Below are 25,997 nucleotides of genomic sequence, written 5' to 3'. Positions count from 1 at the left end.
ACTGACAGAAGAAAGAATGCAATTACAGAGGTCTATATACTCCATAGTTTCCACTTCCTTTTCTAGTCTAGAAGGGTTAAACGTGCAGAATTTGTGCCGAAATTTATCCAAATCAGGTTTTCCTCTGTTTAGCCGAGGGACCACTACATCAGTATTTTCTCCAAGGCTAAAATTAAAATAACGATGATCAGAGAAGCTGTAGTCATCCAACACGTCCCAGTCGCATATTCCTCCACTTATATTTTCTGATACAAATGTAATATCTAGTACCTCCTGCCTGTTCCTGGTAATAAAGGTCGGTTTATCCCCTATATTACAAATCGCCAGATTGCAACTTATAATATATTCGATAAGCAGTTCACCCCTTTCGGTGACATTCGAACTTCCCTATATCTGGTGATGTGCATTAGCATCACTTCCTACAATGAGCCTTTTCTTCCCCAAAGAAGCAGCTTCAACCACCAACTTAAGGCATGAAGGCGGCATCTCTGAATCGTGTGCCATATATAGGGAGCCAGCCAATAATGAGACTTGTTTATTTCAAGGCTGGCTACTACTAAATCTTCAGTGCTTAGCGTCGGAAGAAAACATTAAGACTATCTGTAGAAACCGGACCATAGACAGGATTCAGAACTTCCACCACTGTTGTGTTAGCCTCGTCTTCTGACTCCAGGACTTCATCCTCACAAGATTCTTTAGAACTTGTCATGATGAGTTTCCGTACGCATCCAGGGGCAGGTGAAAAAGCTGTGGAACCACTCTTCCTCAGGATACTGGGCACTTGCGGTGTGGACGATTTCTCTATAGATTCTTCACTAACTGCTGCAGCTAATGAAGCAGCTTCAACCAGCAAAGCGCCAAGCGCTTCAAAGGTTTGAAGCGGCATCTCTGAATCGTGCGCCATATAAAGGGGAAGCCAGCCAATAATGAGACTTGTTTATTTCAAGGCTGGCTACTACTAAATCTTCAGTGCTTAGCGACGGAAGAAGAAAAACATTAAGACTACCCTTTGCAAGAATACAGGATCTGTGTTTCCCATTCCCCATACCCTTGAGAAGTTTAAATTCCGGAATTCTTAGTCCACGAACCATTCTTCCACTCACAAATGGTTTCTAGATAAGAACCACGTCAAATCCCCCTGCCATTAGGAGGACCTTTAGTGCCGCAGAAGCGGCCTTAGAATAGTGGAGATTTATCAGGATTTAGAACTTCCACCACTGTTGTGTTAGCCTCGTCTTCTGACTCCAGGACTTCATCCTCACAAGATTATTTAGAACTTGTCATGATGAGCTTCCGTACGCATCCAGGGGCAGGTGAGAAAGCTGTGGAACCACTCTTCCTCAGGATACTGGGCACTTGCGGTGTGGACGATTTTTCGTTAGATTCTTCACCAACTGCTGCTGTCGAAGTACTTTCTGAGTTCCGTGCTTCCCCGTTGACGCGCACTTTGAGCCCAGTTCAACTTAGTGACCCACCCACACAGGTATTGTCGGGTCCCATTTTGATGACATCCCCTCTTCCGATTGTGGCGGGGGATTTTCAGTCTCCTGCAATCCGCCAGACTTCAGCGATGTGGTCGATAGTTCCTCAGGCAAGTGTTCAGCAACAACTGCTGTGTCGTCTCCTGTTTCCCCAACCCCACCACTTCTATAGACCTTCAGTTTCAGCTTGTTGAATCCGTAGGATACAACCCCTTCAGACTTGTTGAGGTCTGCAAGACAGACGAAGTTTAGTACGAATACTGCATACCTCTGGCCACCATCAGCCTCATCCAATCTACCAATCTTCCAGTCGGTGGTTGAAAGATTAGGATTACATTCCCTTAGTCTTCCAAGCATAGCTTCAGGATCTGAGGGAATTCTTGGTATCCAACACTGCGCCATTGGTCGACTTTCTTTCTTGATTAAATCTAGTGCTGCACCTGACCAGATTTCACCAAACTTTTTTAGCGCACAACTTGTCGACAACTGCCATTACCAAACTGTCCCTAGCGACATTAGCAAAGGTTCTTGGACACATCTGACTGTTGTTCGCCCTAGTTCTTTTAGCCATGGGATGCCCTCCAGGTGACTACAGCCTTTTGGGTGACTGCGGTAGAGTATCCGAATCTAGTCTGTGGTCTTTGGGGTAGCCTGTGCAGCGAATTCCCGAGCCCAATTAAAGGAGTCTCTCTCCCATTCGCACCAAGCCTCTCAATTAACATGAGAGCGATGCGTCTTCTATTATTCCAACCTCTTAAAGAGCGTGTTGGATTGACAGGAAAGACCGAAGGCCTAGGTTCGCCCTTGTCCTTTAGTCTCGAACCAGGTGCCTTCGTCAAAAGCCCCTGCTGACTAGTCGTCTGTCGGCTAGTGGAGCCTGCAGGAGCCGCTCCACCAGTCGAGGTTTCAGTTGCAGACAACATGCTACGGCCTGATACCAACACGAAAAAAATAAGAGTAATTAAGTGGAAGAGCATAGGCAAACAGCTTTCTCATCGATTTCATGATTGATTCTCATTGCAGTGAACAAACCAAACTCTAGACAATCGTGAAAAAAAATGCAATTCAAAGAGTAATTTGCAAGGCAATTTAAGAGACCAAGAAAGAGTTTACTCACCCAAAACACACGGCGGACGCTGAATGATGAGGCCTCTTCATACTGCTAGTGCTATGAGCTGGAAGTGATGAAGGGAATAAAATTGTTGGTGCCTTATATGCTTTAACTTTGCATACTACTATGTTACGCTGGTAAAATTCGTTTACCTTATTATGAATGAAAAATGTGGGTGTTTCCATTAAAGTGAATAAAAAATTAAAAATGTTTTACAAAAAATAAAATCTGTACTTAATATTACGATATTTCCTGGGAATTTTCGAGTCTTAGAATATCTTCTACAATGTCTTGATTTGTAATAAATTTTCTGGAACTTTCTGGTGTTTTTTCTATAAATTCAATGTGGATTATGTCACAGTCCTCTTAATATGATTCAATCGCCAAATGAATTATAATTTAACATTAGGTGGCCAATGAAGAAATTTCGCGATTCGGCTGCGTGTGCTATTGATGCTGGGTAGTATACAGAAGAACGGTGATTTTCATTTGGCTTCAACAATACACTTTAGCACTTCAGTGGATATTAAAGCATAATTCTAACCAAAAAGACACTTCGATACAATACAAATCTTCCTTAGGCCCTTGGCAAAATAATTTTAAAGAAAATTACTGGATACTGATTTTGGATTTTTTTGCCTTATGCAGGTATGCAGCGGGGTCCTCTTCCCTGATGTAGCTTTCCCTGACTGGCAAAGCCTTTCTTGGACTTGTGGCTGATGCAAATATCCCACGTGTAAGCCCACAGATTTTCAAATCTCCTAAGAGGAATGATTTTACATTATCCAACAGAATGGTCTTGATTGGCACACAGAAAAAATATTATCTGAGACGACAGAAGGAAATTGTTAATTTTTGGCTAGAAGGAGGCTAGAATTAATCCAAGTTTGTGCAGATCCCTGTTCCTTACGCAAAATGGAACAAAATTTTCCATTACGAGAAAATTTAATAAAATCTGGCCAAAATACCACGGGATACCACATGCATTTTTCTTCTTCTTTCATTTCTAAGAAACTTCAATTTGATGCAAAAAGAATTAAAACTTTCCGATCTACTATGCGGTTTCTTCCAATTATCTGCTTGTGCAGACTTTTAAATAAGATCAGAACTGGTTTAATTTAGCGGAGCACTTCTTAGCTCTTTGGAAGGTAGATAAAAGGAAGCTGTATCGGAGGTGATTTGCAGATCAAACCTCTTATTTCCCTCTTTAAATTAAGCTGTCACTGTTGTCAAGAAAAAAAAAACATGGAAAACAATTGTCATAGCTATACTCGAATTAGTCTGCAAGCAATCCGACGACTACTAGAAAGATGTTATAATTGTCGGTAATGCCGTTCTTATCCAAAACCAATTCGAGCGTTAGGCATTAGATACGAGAATTCAAATCATAGCACTGACTCCAAATAAAAAAAGGTCACCTTACAAACCACATAATCCGACAAATATCATGCAGGTGGATTAAGGGGAATTATGGCCGAATGTCCTTTGCATGATATGTCCCGATTTCCTTGCCATTGAAGTCCTCTAGAAGATAGACTGATTTCCCAATATACTCCTGGCCTTTATAAAAAGGGGAGCAAGTTTAGCGTTGAATCTCTTCTCCTTGTTGCTCTGCGCAAAGTTTCCCCTTAATATGGCTTGTAGTACTTCATATTCGATCGGTCTCGCCCTTAAATTATACCGGGATCTGTTCGTCTAAAACGCCTTAGCTATGTGTTCCTCCAGACTCTTCCTGATCAATTGAAGTTCATCTTCGGGATTAATCCGAGCGCCAGGTTCCTCTAACATATTCAAGTTCTTAAGGGGAGGGTATGAACTAACATGCGTTACCATCTCTAGACCAACAAGCCCTATACGGCGACATCTGGATCGCCTGATGTATCGGGTTTCGGAGAGCTGTGGTCGTCCTTCATGTAGGCTCTGCGATTATGGATCTGTTTACACTCTCCGATGCATTCGCCTGTGGAGAGTATAGAGCCGTGTACATATGAGAAATACCGAAACCGGTCAAAAAGGCTTGAAATTTGTTGGCCTTGAATTGTGAGCCATTGTCATTAACAAGGACCTCAGGGACTCCATAAACATGGAAAATATGTCCCTATAGGATGTCTTGTATAGAAGACGAGGTGAATTTCCTCAACAGGAACAGCCAGTGGAACTTCGTTAGATGATCGAGGATTATTAACAAACCGATATGACCTTGCTTTCTACGGGTATAGGAACCTAACATGTCAACGCATAACCGTTGAAATGGTCTAGTCGTCACCACTGGAGTAATCATCTCAGGCCTCATAACATAGTTCGGGGCCTTGGTAGCCTTACAAATATCACAAGAGCGAATGTATGCACCAACATCGTCGACTAACCCTGAGCAGTAAAAATGTCTTCTTATCAAGTCAAGGGTCTTCGACACATGTGAGCAGACACAGGAAGGTCATGAGTGCGAGCTATAACATCTTCCTTAAAATTCTTGGGTACCCACAACTTCCAACAAGCCGACTTCTGTTCAATATACTCGTAGGAGCATTGGAAATTTTCCTCCTTAAAGCCCGATAATCCTCGTCATTGAAACAAGTGAAATTTAGATCTATTTCGGGTGCAGTTAGCTCGATGGCAGAGGCAGGGCATCTGAAACGATGTGATCTTTACCCTTGCGGTGGCTTATCGTAAACTGATAAGACTGCAGTTTAAAGACTCATCGTGCTAGGTGGCCTGTCAACTCTGGTTGTCTCATGAGCCATACCAATGAAGAGTGGTCAGTAATGACCTCAAACTTTTGTAGTTCCAGATAACATCTGAACTTTCTGATAGCCTTTATAGCCGCCAAACACTCTCATTCGGCCACGCTATAATTGCGTTATCGACATAAAGGCTATCGGTCGTTCGTTCCCTGCGTCATCTATCTGCACCAACACTGCGCCAATGCCATCGATCAGAGCAGTTAAGATCGGAGGCCACCGTAGCGCAGAGGTTAGCATGTCCGCCTATGACGCTGGACGCCTGGGTTCGAATCCTGGCGAGACCATCAGAAAAAAATTTCAGCGGTGGTTTTCCCCTCCTAATGCTGGCAACATTGGTGAGGTACTATGTCATGTAAAACTTCTCTCCAAAGTGGTGTCGCACTGCGGCACGCCGTCCAGACTCGGTTATAAAAAGGCCCCTTATCTTTGAGCTTAAACTTGATTCGGACTGCACTTATTGATATGTGAGAAGTTTGCCCCTGTTCATTAGTGGAATGTAAATGAGCAAAATTTGAAATTTGCATTTGAGCAGTTAAGATCAATGTTGTATGTTGAATAAGGCTGGTCCTTCCCAAGCCTTGATTTTCAAAGTTCGGAAAATGGTCGACCACGGCCAAAAGTCGTTGCCGCTGATCACAAGTCAAGGGAAAATCTTAAAAGAGAACCAAATCATTTTTCTCGGTCGCCATCGAAAGAACCGTATGATGAGGCGTAATACCTACAGAGGATCAATATTGGTTACAACCAATACTTCCAAACATAGCAGGGGCCAAATCAAATAGTCTCCAAAAATCTACACGGGGTATTAATCTATGGCTTATAGACGGCACGACTAAAATTCGCATATTCTTCTTTACATCCTTGAACCCTACATCAACATCCAAATAACCTAAAACCCGCAATCGATCTCCGCTGGCGGTTTTCACAAAGGTATTAAGGTAATTGAAATCCCTACAATCAGAAAAATCAGTGGTAGCAAGATCTGAACCAATACAAGAAACATTGGCACCAGTATCTTGCAAGCCCAGTTCCGCAAAGTTCAAAAATTCTACAGCAGCGTAATATCTCCTGTCCGTTTGGCTATTAGTAATGGAAGACACGATAAATCTATAGATCTGCGAATCCTATTATATCTGCGTAATCTGGAGGTGGACCGTTTAAGTTTTCTGTCTTTGGGAGAGATTTTAGGCGAATCTCCGAAAACTGCATTACGGCATTTCAGATAATTCTGCCACCTTTTGTGGTATGGCATTATCGGGTAAATAAGTCTATCCATGTCTCGGGAGTAAGCATCAGATTTTGATGATCTCAAAATTGGAATACTGGCTCCTAAGTCTTTCCGTTCATCCGTCATGGTTATGGAATGTCTCTTCACTGAATGCAAATCTGGTTCTTCTACCAGAGTGCATTCAGATTTGACTAGTTGTTTGGCTTCTGAGACTTCCTCGCCAAACAAGTGGCACACGGGTGCCTATAAGTGTCTTTAGCCCCGCACCCATAGCAAAATATGGTTCTGGCCTCAATGCAATCATCCCACCTATGGCCTAGGCCGTCGCAATTCCAGCACTTTATTACCCTATCGGGAGCTTGCACAGCGTCCACTGCCAACTCTTTGGATGAATCCTCTCCAACGACACAAGTGGTAACATCATCAAATCCAATTGGGAAATTTGACTTCGTTACCCGAAGTTTGGGGGAAACCGAGGGTTTAAACCTCTACGGAAAGGCTCTTCATTAAGCAGACCTTCGCTCATCTGCACAAACTTCCTTAGATGCGCTATCGAAAAAACCGGAACAAAGAGATGTTCGTGCTTTATTTCAGGCCTTAAGTTCCCAGTCATAGGAAGGGAAGAGGTTTCCGATCGGATACCTGAGATGAACCTTGAAGTCGAGTGCGAGGCACTGCTGCCATCGGCACAGTCTTGGATTGACGGAACCCTAGTATTGCCATCTGGAAGATCATGTTACACGGATAGATCAAAGCTAAAGGATAGAGTGGGCCTGGGAGTTTACATTGAGAACCCAGGAACAGAGATGTGTTTTAGACTGCCTGATCATAATACGGTCCTGCAGGCGGAGATCCGGGCGATCAGTGAATGCGTGAAGTGGTGTGGTGCTAACGCGAGGACGTCGATTGTGAACATATTTACGGACAGTAAAATTGCCATAAGCTCAATAATGGACGGTAAGGTCACGAACAGTGAAAGTGTAAGAAGGAGATTAATGCTTTCTCTGAGGATGGCAAAATCCGCATCATTGGGGTGCCGGGCTACAACGGAGTAAGGGGAAATGAAAGGGCAGACGATTTTGTGGTAAAGGCCAGAGGACTGCCGTCAATAAACTTGGTTAACCCGAAGCCTTTCGGGTCGACGCAGTCCGAGTTAAGGGAGTGGGCGACGAATGCGCATGCAACACTGTGGAACAGCGAAACGGTCGGTAGGACGGAGAAAATCCTATGGGATCCAGATTGTGAGAAGACGAGGCTATTACTGAAAGGAAGCAAGATGAAGGTCAGTATAGCTATTGGTATCATAACGAGACACATAGGACTACGAGCTCACTCATGTAAAATCGGTGCGGCAAGTGATAGCATGTGTAGGGCATGCGGGGAAGATGATGAGACGTTGGAACATTTCCTTTGTCATTGCCCGGCTTTCGCGTACAACAGATACCGGTACTTAGGTGGAGACATAATACCAGACATGAACCAACTTAGGCGAGTGGTATTGAAAACAATTAAGGGTTTTGTAAGCAGCCATCGCACCCCTTTACCTACCACGACCCTGATTCCTATTCGTATTTCTAGAAATATCCTGCTTAATGTCGGCTAAATTACATGGTTCCCTGCAGTTTGGATAAGCTGGAGTTTCTGACAGATGCTGTTCTAGACATATACGGTGAAACGAATGTCCACAAGCGGACAAAAAATTGAGGATCTGCAATTGCTGCAGCCTCTGTGGCCGAAGTACTAGAGGGTGGTGTTTGGTCTACCATTTTGGATTAACAGAGTCACGTTCAAAATTGGTAAATAAGTTAACTATAACTAATACTGAGAAAGCAGCTAAATCGTAACAGGAAAAACAAAATTCAAATGTTAAAAACAATTTCAAAAGTTTTCTTACATTATGGATGTGGGGAAAACAATCGTTAGGCTTTTAGCGAAAAAAAAAATGCAGTCGATGGTTGAAACAAATATGGTCTATTGATACTAAGTGGACAACACAATTGACGTACATAACATTATTAAATTTATATAGACTCCCTAAAACGAGGAACGATGGACTAAAGACTGATAGAGACTATCCCCGGTCTATCAATTTAAATAATAACTAAAAGAAATATCGACCGACGTCCTGGCACAAAGACCTAACCACTCCTGATGTGCTCAGTGTTTCGCTTCTGCACCCTCCCTACCATGATTTTAGTGTGGCGAAAAAAAGCTTAAACTAAATTCCCGCACATTTATGAAAGAAGGAATGGAACACCCAAGTTTACCTTTGGGTTTGTCTCGCAATAGGAATCATTCATTTAATACCAAGATCAAAGATGTATACAAAACCTACAAACAAAAAAAAAAAAAAAATAAGCGTAGTTAAGTGGAAGAGCATAGGCAAACAGCTTCCTCATCGATTACTGATTGATGTTCATTGCAGTGAACAAACCAAACTCAAGACAATTAAAAAAAGACAATGATGAAAAAAATATGCAATTAAATTTGCAAGGCAATTTAAGAGACCAAGAAAGAGTTTACTCACCCAAAACACACGGCGGACGCTGAATGATGAGGCCTCTTCATACTGCTAGTGCTATGAGCTGGAAGTGATGAAGGGAATAAAATTGTTGGTGCCTTATATGCTTTAACTTTGCATACTACTATGTTACGCTGCACAGTGGGCCAAATGGCAAAAAAATTGGAAATAAGTCTACAACTTTTTATCTGTTGATTTTAGCCATACAAAATGTTCTAGACATTTGTAGAGGAGGACATAGGCTTTCAGAAAAGTGCTGTTGTTGGTCCATATCTTTAATACAGGGTGAGCTACAGGGTGTCAAAGTTGACCACTTTTGACTTCTCCAAGCTTCTGGGGGCCATAACTTTTGATCTACTCAACCGATTTACATGATTTAGGACTCTAGAGAAAGAGCTTGACAAGATCTAAAAAACTTATGCATAAAGTACCATGCCATCGTGTACTGTTAAGGAGTTATGAATTGTTTAATTTTAAAATATGAAAATTTGGCCTTGGTTTTTTTCAGTGTTTTTTAAATAACTCCGTCAATTTTAAAGCTATAAACTTCATACTTCACACAAATTATGCCAGCATATGTGTGCATAAAATACAAAAGGAATCACGTGAATATCTTTGGCGGTTTAAAAATGGCATCGTTTTCAATATGAAAAATATTTTTTTTGTCAAAAAATTGCAAAATTTTTCAAAAAAGATACTCCCATTTCCTTTAAGTTTTCGCAAACTTTGGCCGTCAAAGCATTATCATTTCTTTCCATTTTCACAAAGTCGAGGTATTAAGAAAAGTTTTAAGTGCTAATTTGGCTAATTTCGATATCAAACAACACCGTTATCTTAAGACCAAAATGGCCAATTTTTTTACTAAACTTCAAAAGTTTCTCACTGGAAAAAAAGTTCCACGGGGATTTTTTCGCTTTTTTTGAACTTAAATGAAAGCTTAAAATGTTCCCAACATTTTAAGGTATGTCTCGCCATATCCTAGCCATAAATGAGATCGTAGCGATCAAAATACTGAAAAAAGTCAATTTTCAAGTAGTGCTATATTCATTGCTAAAAAACAAGTATTACGTCACATTTTATTGCAAAGATGTTAAATAAACTTTTATTTGGTAACACTTCTTCTACAAAACACAAAAAGAATCATGGAAATATCTCTATTCTATTCCATTTTATGGAACCGGCAATAAAAAAGTCAATTTTTCAAAAAAGTCGAATTTCCCAAATTTTGTTTTTGTTGTCCTAATTGCACATGACACACTATAGCCATATTTACGCAACATACCTTATCGTAAAGGAAATTTTCATACCTTTCCAACAATGTATAAAACATTTCTCAACTCGGATTCTATCTACTCTAAAATTCATTTACACTTCATTAAACTCTATATAAAAATGTCTATTTGTGAAATGGAACCTTATATGGGGCCTACACTAAAACATTGATAGATTTGCCCAGGGTTTACAATACAAATGTGTTAGAATAAAAAAAGGTCTCCTGCCAAAGTTTAAAAAAATTGGAATAAAAATATGTGTTTTAGAGCGAAAACACTTCGCATCGGCGTGCGTTTGTATAGTACCTACATCTATTTTTAATGTAAGCTGATGATTTTTGAATAAAAAGTAACCTAGAAATATACCTGCATATATATATATATTTGTGTTAAGATTTGATGCAGACAAATGTTACCTGTTTCGCTATGTCGAATTCCCAGGAAATCCACCGTATCAATGAATGTGAAAAAACCTACCCATAAAAAATTCATTGTCATTTTTTTTAACCAAATTCGAGTCCAGGTAAATAATTATAGAAGAGTAAGTAAAAAGAGGCACTTTGGACCCCTTTTTACGATTGCGTCTGATACCTGAAATGGGTCATTAATTGTGAATATATTGCATAAATATTTGAACAAAATCCAAATTTTCTTCATTATATTTTGTAGAGGCGTAAAGGACATTTATAAGTTATGGAAGTCATACTGAAGTATTCCACTCTTTCGAAAATTGTATGGGACATCAAAAATGATTCCAAATCATACACGGAGTCATTTAAGGAACTTGTTTACACTTTGGACCACATATATGGAATAAGGCTAAATAAAGACGCTTTAGACAAACTTGAAAAATTCTACAAATCATTTGAGAGAAGGTTGCCAGAATGTTCATTCGCAAAAATCAAGTTTTTCAAAATGTATGAGAAGTGGCTGAAATCGGATCTACTTATTGAAATTAAACCGCTGATTCCCGGCCGGCCTAGCAAAGCATACGACGAAGTTACGGAGAAAACCAAAAAGAAAAAACAAGAGGAACTATTGGCGGCACATCCGCCAAATTTAATAAAAGATACGTTCAAAACAGCATTGTTAAAAACACAACCAAAAAATGTTGGACGAATTGTCGATGTTTTACCATTAGCATCTCCGAAAAGGGTAAAGAGAATGGTAGAAAGTATTCCAACTCCAAAATCGACTACAGAATTCACGGAGGAAGATGCACTGGCCCTGATTTTGAACCTAGGCCTCTCAAGAAACAAATACTCAACAATGAGGAAGGCTCTTCGTGAAAAAGGATGGGGTTGTTTACCCTCAAAACATAAATTGTACAACACCAGGACGAAAATGGTGCCATCAAATATATACGTGGACGAATTAAAAGCAAGAGTGAAACTTGCTGATCTTGTTGAAAATACAGCTGTTAGAATTATTTCTAATTTTACTGAAGAACAGTTGAACACATGTAATAATTCCGAAGTGGTTTTGATCAGCAAATGGGGTTGTGATGGATCATCTGGATTTTCCGAATATAAGCAACAAACAGAAATAGATACCAACTTCGCATCAATTTTCATGGCATCATTAGTACCATTGAGAATGAGATTGTACAAGGACCAATCTTCATCATCGAAAGAAAATGCATTTCAAGATATATGGATAAATAGAACACCTGGGTCAAAATATTTATGTCGCCCAATTCGGTTTGAGTATACAAAGGAAGACCGGAACACAACACGATCTTTGGTGAACGAAATAAAGGAAGAAATTGCTGCATTACCCATGATTGTTATAAACCAATTGGGAAGAAATATAAAAGTTTCGTTTCAACTACAACTCACTATGATCGATGGAAAGGTGGCAAACGCATTAACTGGCGTTATGTCCAATTGGAGATGCAATATTTGTGGCAAGAAGAATGGGCAATTCGAGGACAAGTCTGATGAAAATTTAGTAAACGAAAATGCGCTCAATTTCGGTATTTCGCCCCTGCACTGTAGAATTCGATTCATGGAGTATTGTTTGCATTTATCGTATGACCTTAAATATCGGACTAGCCCTGGAAACCGCGATGTCTCTGCTAGAAACAACCAAGATCTTCACAAAATGAGGCAGGAAGAGAAGAATCGAATCCAGTTGGAGTTTAAACAAAAGGGACTTATAATAGATAAACCTCTTTACGGATACGGAAGCACAAATGATGGCAACTCGGCAAGGCGGTTTTTTGAGGACCCCGTATCGACATCTAAAATAACCGGTCTTGATGAACACTTGCTAAGACGATTCAAAGTGATTTTGGCTGTAATCAATAGCAAAAAGATGATAAATTCAACCAAATTTGAAGCTTATAGTAATGACACAAAAAACATTTTATCTGATTTATATTCGTGGAAAGCTTTAACACCGACAGTACATAAAGTCTTACATCATGGCAAGGAAATTGTGGAATACAACATACTTCCGTTAGGAGAACTTACAGAAGAAGCTCAGGAATCCCGTAATAGAGATGTTAAACAGTTCCGGCTTTTCAATACCCGAAAGAGCACCAAATTTAACCAAAATTATGATTTACTTCAATATTTATTGTTATCGTCTGATCCGGTACTATACAGCATCAGAACTAAATGGCTACCAAAAATATGTGACGATATAGATAAGGACGATCCCGATGCCATTCAAATTAAAGAGCTTTTAAATTTTGATACCTTAGATTATTTGGTAGAGAATAAAATCAAATAATACAAAACTAAAATGCTTTTTTATTTTGGGAGTAGCTAATATACATATAAACGCACGCCGATGCGAAGTGTTTTCGCTCTAAAACACATATTTTTATTCCAATTTTTTTAAACTTTGGCAGGAGACCTTTTTTTATTCTAACACATTTGTATTGTAAACCCTGGGCAAATCTATCAATGTTTTAGTGTAGGCCCCATATAAGGTTCCATTTCACAAATAGACATTTTTATATAGAGTTTAATGAAGTGTAAATGAATTTTAGAGTAGATAGAATCCGAGTTGAGAAATGTTTTATACATTGTTGGAAAGGTATGAAAATTTCCTTTACGATAAGGTATGTTGCGTAAATATGGCTATAGTGTGTCATGTGCAATTAGGACAACAAAAACAAAATTTGGGAAATTCGACTTTTTTGAAAAATTGACTTTTTTATTGCCGGTTCCATAAAATGGAATAGAATAGAGATATTTCCATGATTCTTTTTGTGTTTTGTAGAAGAAGTGTTACCAAATAAAAGTTTATTTAACATCTTTGCAATAAAATGTGACGTAATACTTGTTTTTTAGCAATGAATATAGCACTACTTGAAAATTGACTTTTTTCAGTATTTTGATCGCTACGATCTCATTTATGGCTAGGATATGGCGAGACATACCTTAAAATGTTGGGAACATTTTAAGCTTTCATTTAAGTTCAAAAAAAGCGAAAAAATCCCCGTGGAACTTTTTTTCCAGTGAGAAACTTTTGAAGTTTAGTAAAAAAATTGGCCATTTTGGTCTTAAGATAACGGTGTTGTTTGATATCGAAATTAGCCAAATTAGCACTTAAAACTTTTCTTAATACCTCGACTTTGTGAAAATGGAAAGAAATGATAATGCTTTGACGGCCAAAGTTTGCGAAAACTTAAAGGAAATGGGAGTATCTTTTTTGAAAAATTTTGCAATTTTTTGACAAAAAAAATATTTTTCATATTGAAAACGATGCCATTTTTAAACCGCCAAAGATATTCACGTGATTCCTTTTGTATTTTATGCACACATATGCTGGCATAATTTGTGTGAAGTATGAAGTTTATAGCTTTAAAATTGACGGAGTTATTTAAAAAACACTGAAAAAAACCAAGGCCAAATTTTCATATTTTAAAATTAAACAATTCATAACTCCTTAACAGTACACGATGGCATGGTACTTTATGCATAAGTTTTTTAGATCTTGTCAAGCTCTTTCTCTAGAGTCCTAAATCATGTAAATCGGTTGAGTAGATCAAAAGTTATGGCCCCCAGAAGCTTGGAGAAGTCAAAAGTGGTCAACTTTGACACCCTGTAGCTCACCCTGTATTAAAGATATGGACCAACAACAGCACTTTTCTGAAAGCCTATGTCCTCCTCTACAAATGTCTAGAACATTTTGTATGGCTAAAATCAACAGATAAAAAGTTGTAGACTTATTTCCAATTTTTTTGCCATTTGGCCCACTGTGCGCTGGTAAAATTCGTTTACCTTATTATGAATGAAAAATGTGGGTGTTTCCATTAAAGTGAATAAAAAAAAATTTTTAAAAATTTTTACAAAAAATAAAATCTGTACTTAATATTACGATATTTCCTGGGAATTTTCGAGTCTTAGAATATCTTCTACAATGTCTTGATTTGTAATAAATTTTCTGGAACTTTCTGATGTTTTTTCTATAAATTCAATGTGGATTATGTCACAATCGTCTTAATATGATTCAATCGCCAAATGAATTATAATTTAACATTAGGTGGCCAATGAAGAAATTTCGCGATTCGGCTGCGGTGATACAGAAGAACGGTGATTTTCATTTGGCTTCAACAATACACTTTAGCACTTCAGTGGATATTAAAGCATAATTCTAACCAAAATCACTTCGATACAATACAAATCTTCCTTAGGCTCTTGGCAAAATCATTTTAAGGAAAATTACTGGATACTGATGTGGGACTTTTTGGCAAAGGGGTCCTCGTCCCTGATGTGGCTTTCCCTTTGTAATTCCAAAGATTTTAAAATCTCCTAAGTGGAAAAGGAAAAGTTTTAACCTGTCATTGAGAGTGGACGTGTTCTTTTAAAGCTCGCATTAAAACGCATTTTTTCATAGTTTCAGTTGTGATCACTACGAATAAAAATAAAAACACCATTTTGATTTGATCTGGTGACACATTTCTTGCGTTGAATATATTGAAAAGTGCATTAGAAGACATAACAAATCAAAAACAAAAGTGTATATAAAGTTTTTGCAAAGTTGAAAAAGAAGACTACAAACAAAACAATAACACCAATAAAAGAGTGTCTAGTGAAACTGCTGTAATCTTCTCACAAATAAATAGAGAGTTTCCTTGTTGTAATTTTAATGAGTAGAGCTTTTCAGCAAACATTTATTGCGACCCAAAATAATTGCGACTAAATTTACTATATATCCCTAAGAATATACTTCACTTTTTTAACATTTATTGAAATAAAAGTGTATCTCAACATGATCTGTGCAAAATTGAAATGTCCAATTGGAAAAATCGAAGAATCTATGGTATCTTGCTGGTTATGTTTTACGACTTATCACGCAAAGTGCGTCGAACTTTCTGCAAGAACTGCCGATAATATAAGAGAAGACAAAGGACTTCGACTCCTAAACCACTAAAAGTTGCCCCGAATACGAAAGCGATTTTTGCAGCGAAATTCGCTGCTGAAACTTCCACTGATGACATGTTATTTTATACAAAATCAAAGATTGACATTGATATCGAATTGAGTGTTTACAAATTTAAGTACCACGAAAGGCGTAGCAAAGCTTCTTTCCGAATCATTGTTTCAGAAGACATTTTTGAAGTCGTTATAAAACCTGATTTTTGGCCCGCTAAGGCATTTATCCGAGAATATATATTTAAGGATACGCCTCGATCTGATGTTGTTTGCCTCCCAACTAATTCTAACTCTGAAATTATGCCAAAAAACTGAATTTATCATTTGCTGCTGATCACATATCTCTAGTATATCAAAATGTTAGAGGGTTAAATACAAAACTATCATCGCTTTTACTGAAACCTGGCTTCAGAATAAGGTAAACGAGGCGTGATCGGAACGATAAAATGAAAAAGTCTGGCGGTAGTGTGCTAATAGCGGTCTCCACTAAATTTCCTTCTGAAGAAATAATAGTGGAATCTTCCTTGGATATTGAATTTGTAGCCGTAAAAATATTTTTTAAAAATGTTTCAATATTTATTTCATGTTCTTACGTCCCACCCTCTTCATTTGAGGATATTTATTTAAAACACGTATCTGCAATCCAATCAGCATTTCAGTCGTCTCAACCAAGAGCCACATTGATTGCCCTTGATGATTTTAATCTTCCTCAAATTAACTAGATTCATTCGTCCAAATCAAATGATTTAACACCCGTGATACCAAATGGCATATCTAATGAATGCATCGGCATATTGTTAAATTTTGGTCTTTTTCAAATTAATTACATAAACAATTCATTTTCTAAATTACTCGATTTTGTTTTCGTTAATCAATCATCTGAGTTATGTTTAAGTTCTAATGATCCGGTTGTAAGTCCTGAGGATAGATATCATCCGACACTCAAATTACTTATACCTTATCCCACTCTAACAGTTAAAAGAGATGTAGCAATTGAAAAAGTGTACAGTTTTGCTAAAACTGATTACATCAAACTGAACCCACTATTCGCATCTGTTCATTGGAATGAAATTCAGATCTAAAGATATCAATGAATTGATTTCAACTTTTTATACTGGGCTGCTTGACTTTATTTCTCAATCTGTCCCTAAACTACTTTTTGCGACGCATCTGGTCCTCCATGGAATACAACCAACCTTTCTAGGATGAAGAACAAGAAGTATAAATTATATAAAAGGTTTAAACGCTCAGGGTTAACGTCTGACTTTTCGATGTATTCATTAAGAAGATGCGAATATAATAAAGAAAACAAATTGGCGTATGGTAGTTATTTGAATAAAATTAGAAATCAATTGAAATTAAATCCTAAATCCTTCTACAAATTTGTGAATTCAAAGCGCCGTTGTAATAGTTTACCGAATTTTCTTAGATAAAATGCTAAAGTAGCTGATAACGATTCAGGCATTGCCGACATCTTTGCTGACTTTTTTAGCAGTACCTACTCAGATAATTATTATGATTTACGTGGAACATATCCATACACAATCAACAATTCAGCTTTTATAGACGTGTCTGAGATTGGCGAAAACGTAGTACTCGAAAATTTAAGGTCACTAAAGATAACTTTTAATCCCGGTCCAGATGGAATTCCATCGAACATTTTAAAGCATTGCGCTCTCGAACTTTCGTATCCCCTTTGTACACTTTTCAACAGTTCATTAAAACATGGATATCTGCCGGAATTGTGGAAGCAATCTTATATAAGACCGTTATTTAAAGCCTGAAATCGCAATGAGGTATCTAATTACAGGGGCATTTCAATTTTTAATGCTATTCCGAAGCTATTAGAGAAATTTCTGACTGACACTATTTCACATCAAGTCTTTTCTATATTGTCTCCCTACCAACATGGGTTCCGGAAATCGAAATCGACGATAACAAATATTTTAGAATTTACTTGTTTAGTCAACGATGGCTTTAGGGAACGCTACCAAACGTATACTATATACACCGATTTTAGTAAAGCATTTGATAGTCAACCACAACCTTCTTTAAGTTAAATTTGGTATTGCAGTTCCCAAATCAATTGTTGTCTCTTCTGGTGTTCCACAGGGTAGTCACCTTGGCCCTGTGCTGTTTTGTTTGTTCATAAACGATCTCCCTTTTACTTTAAAGCACTCGAATATTTTGATGTATGCAGATGATGTAAAGATCTTCAGATCAACGAGAGACTCTGATGAACAGTGTTATCTTCAGTATGACCTTGATACTCTTTACGAATGGTGCAACCAGAACTTTATGAAACTTAATATTTCCAAAAGCAAACACATATCGTTTTCAAGAATAACCTCTCTTAAAACTAGCTACTTTTTGGGTTCCAATCAACTTGAAGTAGTCTATAGCTTTAAATACCTTGAATTTCTTCTAGATCAACGCTCACACTTCCGTCAACACATCTCAATGGTTGTAAACAAAGCACGTAATGCTCTTGGCTTCATGAAACGCTGGAGTAAAGAACTTAATGATTTCTCTGTGACGAAAAACTTATATACGTCGCTAGTTAGAAGTAATATCGAGTACGGTTCAGTGGTATGGGATCCGTACTACAATATTCATTCTGATTTGAAAGAATAAGTTCAAAAACAATTTCTACTATTTTGTCTCCGCCGAAATGGGTGGGGCAGAAGTTCATTACCTTCGTATGAGTACCGATTAAATCTTATAAAGCTTCCCACATTAAAAAGTCGTAAAACCATGCTAAACCTTACGTTTTTGACTAAATTAATTCATGGTCAAATAGATTCCTGCTTTCTTTTGAGTCGAATTTTCTTTAACGTTCCTATCAGACCTACCAGATATTTTGATCTTTTGAAAATTTCTTATTATAAAACCAACTATGCCAATAATGATCGTTTTCGATGTTATCAATTTAATCAACTGAAAGATATTATAGATCTATCTGAGAATCGAGAAAGTTTAAAAAGGAAAATTATATTATTTTTAAATTCTTAGGTTAATACATTTGTAAATATATTGTTATTAGTCTGTAAAGGTATTTATTATCTATAGACTTAAATAAAAAAAAATTGAAAAGATTTTACATCATCCAACAGAATGGTCCTGATTGGCACACAAGAAAAAATATTACCTGAGATTATCTGAGACGACAGAAGGAAATTGTTAATTTTTGGGCACCTCCTGAAGGAGGTTAGAATTAATCCACGTTTGTGCAGATCCCTGTTCCTCGCGCAAAATGGCACAAAATTTTCTATTACGAGAAAATACCACGGGACACGCGTTTTCTTCCTCTTACTTTGGACTCAGTGCTATGATTTGAATTCTTGTATCTAATGCCTAACACTCGAATTGATTTTGGATAAGAACGGCATTACCGACAACTAATTCGAATATAGCTATGACAATTGTGACTTTCCATGTTTTTTTTTTCTTGACAACAGTGATAGCTTAATTTAAAGAGAGAGATAGGGGGTTTAATCTGCAAATCACCTCCGATACAGCTTCCTTCTATCTACCTTCCAAAGAGCTAAGAAGTGCTCCGCTACATTAAACCTGTTCTGATCTTATTTAAGTCTGCACAAGCAGATAATTGAAAGAAACCGCATAGTAGATCGTTAAAGTTTAAATGCTTTTTGTATCAAATTGAAGTTTCGACTTCAATCTTCAATAGAAGGAAGCTGTATCGGAGGTGATTGGCAAATCAGCACTAAGTCCAAATAAAAAAAGGTCATCTTACAATATACCAAAATTATTGGAAAGATTTCAAGACTTAATTTAAGTTAAAAAATGTAAAAAATTACCGTGAACATTTTTTTAGTGTAAAACTTTTGAAATTTTGTAAAAAAAAAATTGGACATATTGATCCCAATATAACGGGGTGGTTTGATAACAAAATGAAATAAATTGGCATTTAAAACTTGTCTTAATGCACACGCTTTATGAAAATGGAAATAAATGATGATGTGAGGGCCAAAGTTTGCAAAAAGGAAATGCGAAAAATTTTGCAAATTTTTGACAAAAAATTATTTTTATTAAAAACAATGGCATTTGTAAACCGCTAAATATATAGACATAATTCTTTTTTTATTCTGTGCATACATATACTGGTACAACTTGTGTGAAATTTGAACTATAAAGCTTAAAAATTTATGGAGATAATAAACAAGTAAAAGCGTGCTAAGTTCGGCCGCGCCGAATCTTATATACATACCTTCCACCATGGATCGCATTTGTCGAGTTCTTTTCCCGGCATCTCTTCTTAGTCAAAAAAGGATATAAGAAAAGATTTGCTCTGCTATCAGAGCGATATTAAGATATGGTCCGGTTTGGACCACAATTAAATTATATGTTGGCGACCTGTGTAAAATGTCAGCCAATTCGAATAAGAATTGCATCCTTTGGGGGCTCAAGAAGTAAAATCGATTTATATGGGAGCTATATATCGGGCTATAGACCGATTCAGACCGTAATAAACACGTATGTTGATGGTCATAAGAGAATCCGTCGTACAAAATATCAGCCAAATCGGATAAGAATTGAGCCCTCTAGAAGCTCAAGAAGTCAAGTCCCCAGATCTGTTTACAAGGCAGCTATTGTATATCAGGTTATGGACCGATTTGAACCATACTTGGCACAGTTGTTGGATATCATAACAAAACACGTCGTGCAAAATTTTATCCCAATCGGATAAGAATTGCGCTCAAGCAGTCAAGACCCAAGATCGGTTTATATGGCAGCTATATCAGGTTATGGGCCGATTTGAACCATACTTGGCACAGTTGTTGGATAGCATAACAAAACACGTCGTGCAAATTTTCATCCCAATCGGATAAGAATTGCGCACTCTAGAGGCTCAAGAAGTCAAGACCCAAGATCGGTTTATATGGCAGCTATATCAGGTTATGGACCGATTTGAACCATACTTGGCACAGTTGTTGAATATCATAACAAAACACGTCGTGCAAATTTTCATCCCAATCGGATAAGAATTGCGCACTCTAGAGGCTCAAGAAGTCAAGACCCAAGATCGGTTTATATGGCAGCTATATCAGGTTATGGACCGATTTGAACCATACTTGGCACAGTTGTTGGATATCATAACAAAACACGTCGTGCAAATTTTCATCCCAATCGGATAAGAATTGCGCACTCTAGAGGCTCAAGAAATCGAGACCCAAGATCGGTTTATATGGCAGCTATATCAAAACATGGACCGATATGGCCCATTTACAATACCAACCGACCTACACTAATAAGAAGTATTTGTGCAAAAATTTCAAGCGGCTAGCTTTACTACTTCGGAAGTTAGCGTGCTTTCGACAGACAGACGGACGGACGGACAGACGGACGGACAGACGGACGGACATGGCTAGATCGACATAAAATGTCGCGACGAACAAGAATATATATACTTTATGGGGTCTCAGACGAATATTTCGAGTAGTTACAAACAGAATGACGAAATTAGTACACCCCCCATCCTATGGTGGAGAGTATAAAAAAAAACACCGGAAAAACCAAGTCAAAATTTTGATATTTTAAAATTATATAATGCATATCTCATTAGCGGTACACGATGGCATAGCATTGTCAAGCTCTTTCTCCAGAGTTCTAAATCATACAAATCGGTTCAGTAGATCAAAAGTTATGGCTCCCAGAAAGTTGGAGAAGGTAAAAGTGGTAAATTTTGACACACTGTATCTCAGCCTGAAAGCCTATGTCCACCTCTACAAATGTCTAGAACCTTTGTACCGCTATAATAAACAGATAAAATGTTGTACATACAACAATTAAATATATAATAAACCAATATACATGGTATCTAATTGTATCAGATTGTATCCAATTAGATCTAATTGGATACGAACTTTCACTACATTTCGTGATGTAGTACCAACATTAATAAGCGGGGCCAAGCCCCGGCAGAATTCTTAAATACCAACGATCTTGAATACCAACAACCTAAATTAGGTGGTATAATTTTGGCAACACCGCTACCTTTGTTAATAGGATTAGTGAGAAGATTTGAAATGTGACGATATATAGAGGGTTTCCAAGGAGCATTCCTTCTCAGACCATCGCTACATCAGGTTTAGAATAGCCATGGCCTGCGCCGAATCGGATAAGCTTCCATAATAAGTTGAAAACTAACTAGACAAAATTCGGAAGACTAATCAGAAGAAGACTTGGGCCAGATATTTTAAATTGTCCAAGCATATAAGTGATTAAGTTTATGTTTATTTGAGTTTTTTCGATTCTGATTGCATGAGTATGTGATTATCGATTGCTTTTTTAACATTTAGAACTATGATTGTCTCGTTCTAATACATGATGAGTATGACACTGGCTTACAAATACAGTGTTTATATATGTATATGAATATCATAACAAAATGAAATTCAACATTTCATGCTCGAGGTCTTTGCTGTTGCTTACAGAGCATTAAGTCTGCTAAAAATTAATAAATATTTTACAACTAACGTGTGACGTGACGTGTTTTTCTTTCGCTCCTCAAAGAGAAAATATCCGTATCTCGGAATAGGTACTACCTATTACGAAAAATTTTAAAGCTTTTTTGGAGTAGGTAGTCGAAAGTAAAGGTGGTGTTTCCGACTCGGATTCAGATAGCGACAGTGCCAATGAAACAGTCATCGCAGTCGAATCGAATGATGAGGGCAGCGGGGTGACGGCAGAAGTGAGCGAAGGCTTTGCTAAGCTCACAAGCAGACCGAGAAAGCGATCCGGGGCACGACGAAGGAGACAGAGGACTATGTACCGGCAGCGTAATCGGGCGAAAGTGCAGGATAGAACTGACTTCCAAGCACTTCTAGGGAAGCTGGAAAAATAATCAGATCTCCCGAAGAGCATAACACTGACAAAATGCAGAAGAATAAAAAGAGCTCCCCGTTTTCAAGTACTTTGGGAAAACCAAGCCAGCCATCTGGCTGGAGACTCCAGACAATCCATTAGGCGGTTGATGATCTGCGTCTATTTCTAGTGGAGCGGAAGACCTAGAGCCCGGGAGGAGGCTTAGAATGAACTACAAAGACCCAACAACTGCGGTGGTGGTATCAGGCCGTGGCATGTTGTCTGCTACTGAAACCTCGATTGGTGGCGCGGCTTCTGCAGGCTCTACTAGCCGACAGACGACTGGTCAGCAGGGGCTTTTGACGAAGACACCTGGTTCGAGGACAAGTCCGAAACTATTCTTTCTTCGCATGCCTATAATTTTTCTAGGCCATCGGCCTTCCCCAGCAAACCAGCACGCTCTTTAAGAGGTTGGAATAATAGAAGACGCATCGCTCTCAGGTTTATTAAGAGGCTTGGTACGAATGATTCTAATATTCTCACTAACAGGGAGAAAGACTCTAAATTGAGCTCGGGAATTCGCTGCACAGGCTACCCCAAAAACTACACGTCTAGATTCAGAAACTGCACCGCACTCCCCCAAAAGGCTGTGCTCACCTGGAGGGCATCCCATGCCCAAAAGAAATAGGGAAAACAATAGTAGGAAGGGTCCAAGAACCTTTGCTAATGTCTCTAGGCACAGTTTGGTAATGGCAGTTGTCGACAAAGGAGAAGAGCAGAGCTACGTACCCAGGAATAATTGGAGTGGGATAGTCAAAGGACTGTCATCAGTATACTCCGATGTCCTTGCGCAATTCCCTGGGTCTCCTCCAGTTTGTGACAGATACAGACTAATTGCCTTCGGGGATCAACGCTCAATTGAAATGTATTGTTGTGCGCTAAAAAAGTTTGGTGAGATCCGGCCAGGTGCAGCACTAGATTTAGTCAACAAGGAAGATATTCCTTCTCGACCAATTGCGCATGCTTGGATACTAAGGATTCCCTCAGATCCTGAATCGATGCTTGGAAGCCTAGGGGAAGGTTAGATTAGGTTTAAGTGGCTCTGCCATTAGTATCACTTAGACGTTTTCGTCCATTGTGATACCATAGGAACAGGAGAAGATCTGAGAAGATATTTATGCCAATCGTCGTTATGACATTATATCTTAGCCATTCCACCACTTCCTTAATCGCAATTGTTTATTCCTTGACAGTGAGTGAACCCTCCGCTTGATACACACTGCACACTGTTTGGAACCATCCGCATAGAAGTCTATGTAACTTCTGTTACCAGGGATATCGTAGTTCCAATCGCTTTTTGCAGAAATAGTGGTACAGTAATTTTTATCAAATAGGGGCTCAGCTAGGGTGTAACCCCACTGCATGAACATCGGATTTTGTATCAAGGATAACACAGTATCTTTAGCCGCCACATGACCACTGAGAAAGCTGCCTTAACCTTACGGTAGTGGTCGCTGCAATTTGTCTAGCCACAATGTCCACAGGCATAAGATGTAGCATTAAATTCAGTGCATCAGATAGTGTCGTCCTGAGTGCGGCGGTGATGCACAAACAAGCAACAAGTATTGAGCAGTAGGTGGACTTTTGAAGTGCCGTCCACCAGACTACAACAGCATATAGCATTATAGGTCTGACAACTGTACTATATTCTCAATGCATGACACGCGATCTAAACCCTCAACTTTTGCCAATGGCTTTCTTACAGGTGTATAGGTCAAGAGTTGCCTTTCTTGCCCTTTCCAAAATGTTGGAATTGAAGTTAAATTTCCTGACCAGCATAACACCCAGGTATTTTGCGCTTTCTGTACATGGAACAATCTCTCCTCCCAAGGAGACAGGTTCCACCCTAACCGCAATTGTCACGTCATCAGCCTACGCGACCACTTTTACGCTTTTTTCTTCCAGAGACAATAATATATTGTGGCTTTATTCCAAAGGTGGAATAAAGAGGGATTTTCAGTCTCCTGCAATCCGCCAGACTTTAGCGATGTATTCGATAGTTCCTCAGGCAAGTTTTCAGCAACAACTGCCGAGTAGTCTCTTGATTCCCCAACCCCAACCACTACTTAAGTTTCAACTTGTTGAATCCGTAGGATACAACCCCTTCAGTCTTGTTTAGGTCTGCGAGACAGCCGGATTTTAGTAGGAATACTGCATGTCTCTTGTCACCAGCAGCCTCATCCAATCTTCCATTCAGTGTTTGAAAGATTGGGATTACATCCCATGGCGAACCCCAGAGCTGGTAGGTCTAAAGTAGGACTGCAGAAAACTTTTCAACAGAGCAAAAGCGATTGGGACATCTATAAGGCTGAGCTAAGAAAATATAACGCCGAGCTGAGAAAAGCTCAGAACGAATCCTGGGCATAATTCTGCAGCTCCGTGGAGTATACATCTGAGACCTCTAGGCTAAGGAAGATTCTGTCTTCGAAACCTATTACGGTGGGGTATATTCAGAAGTCAGAGAATGTATGGACAATGTCTAGTGAGGAAACACTAGAGCTACTGGTTAATATACATTTCCCGGGAAATTCTCCAACGGACAACGTGGCGCCAGAAGAGGTTGTTATTGGTATGCATTCGTCGGAGGTTATTAGGGAAAATGTGTCTGAGCCGAAAATCCTTTGGGCGATAAGAAGTTTCGACTCCTTTAAGTCGCCAGGCCCTAATGATGTATCACCGATTGAATTACAAGCTGTGTCTGGTAGACTGTTTCCCTGGCTTAGAGAGATATACTCAGCTTGTATCAGAATGTCATATATATCTGTGGGATGGGGGGCACGAAGGTCATTTTCATTCCGAAAGGAGGAAAACCCTACCACACAAACGCCAAAGATTTTCGTCCTATAGATGACAGACTACCTTTATGCTGAAAACTCTTGCGAGGTTGATAGAAACCTATCTTAGGGCAAAGATTCCTAGAGATCGCCTGTCGCGGCAGCAGCATGCATATAGTAAAGAGAAATCCGCTAAAACAGCCCTTCACGACCTAGTGGCTACATAGAGGGTTCACTCGCTGTCAAGGAATATACAATGGTAGCATTTCTTGACATTAAAGGTGCTTTCAATAATGTAAAACCGACGTCAATCACAAAGGAATTGAAGTTTCTTGGCAACAACTCTACCGTAAGAAAGTTTATTAATAACCTACTTACTAAAAGATGCATTTCGACAGGCTTGGGATCGGTGGATCTAAAAAGATGGGTCAGCAGAGGAACACCTCAGGGAGGTGTACTGTCTCCTCTACTTTGGAATAAAGCCACAATATATTATTGTCTCTGGAAGAAAAAGGAGTAAAAGTGGTCGCGTAGGCTGATGACGTGACAATTGCAGGACGACACCATCAGATGCACTGAATTTAATGCTACATCT

The 25,997-nt window shown here is 38.7% G+C and overlaps 1 protein-coding gene across 3 annotated transcripts in view; it reads right to left on the bottom strand.

Annotated features, from left to right (window-relative positions):
- Positions 1–25,997, bottom strand: part of LOC106094538 (uncharacterized) — a 153,981-nt gene that overhangs the window by 39,233 nt on the left and 88,751 nt on the right. The window contains exon 6 of one of the 3 annotated variants that reach the window (XM_059370885.1): positions 9,089–9,146. The exons of the other annotated variants lie outside the window; for them this stretch is intronic. Coding sequence (XP_059226868.1) covers positions 9,126–9,146 — 21 coding nt within the window. The 3' untranslated portion in view covers positions 9,089–9,125. Of the gene's footprint in view, positions 1–9,088; positions 9,147–25,997 lie in introns of those variants that run through there. 3 annotated transcript variants of the gene reach the window in all.

This window comes from Stomoxys calcitrans, chromosome 1 (genome assembly GCF_963082655.1).
Source record: "Stomoxys calcitrans chromosome 1, idStoCalc2.1, whole genome shotgun sequence".
In the NCBI taxonomy this organism is placed as follows: domain Eukaryota; kingdom Metazoa; phylum Arthropoda; class Insecta; order Diptera; family Muscidae; genus Stomoxys; species Stomoxys calcitrans.
The sequence above is the reverse complement of the archived record's forward strand: the minus strand, read 5'-3'. Positions and strand labels throughout refer to the sequence as shown.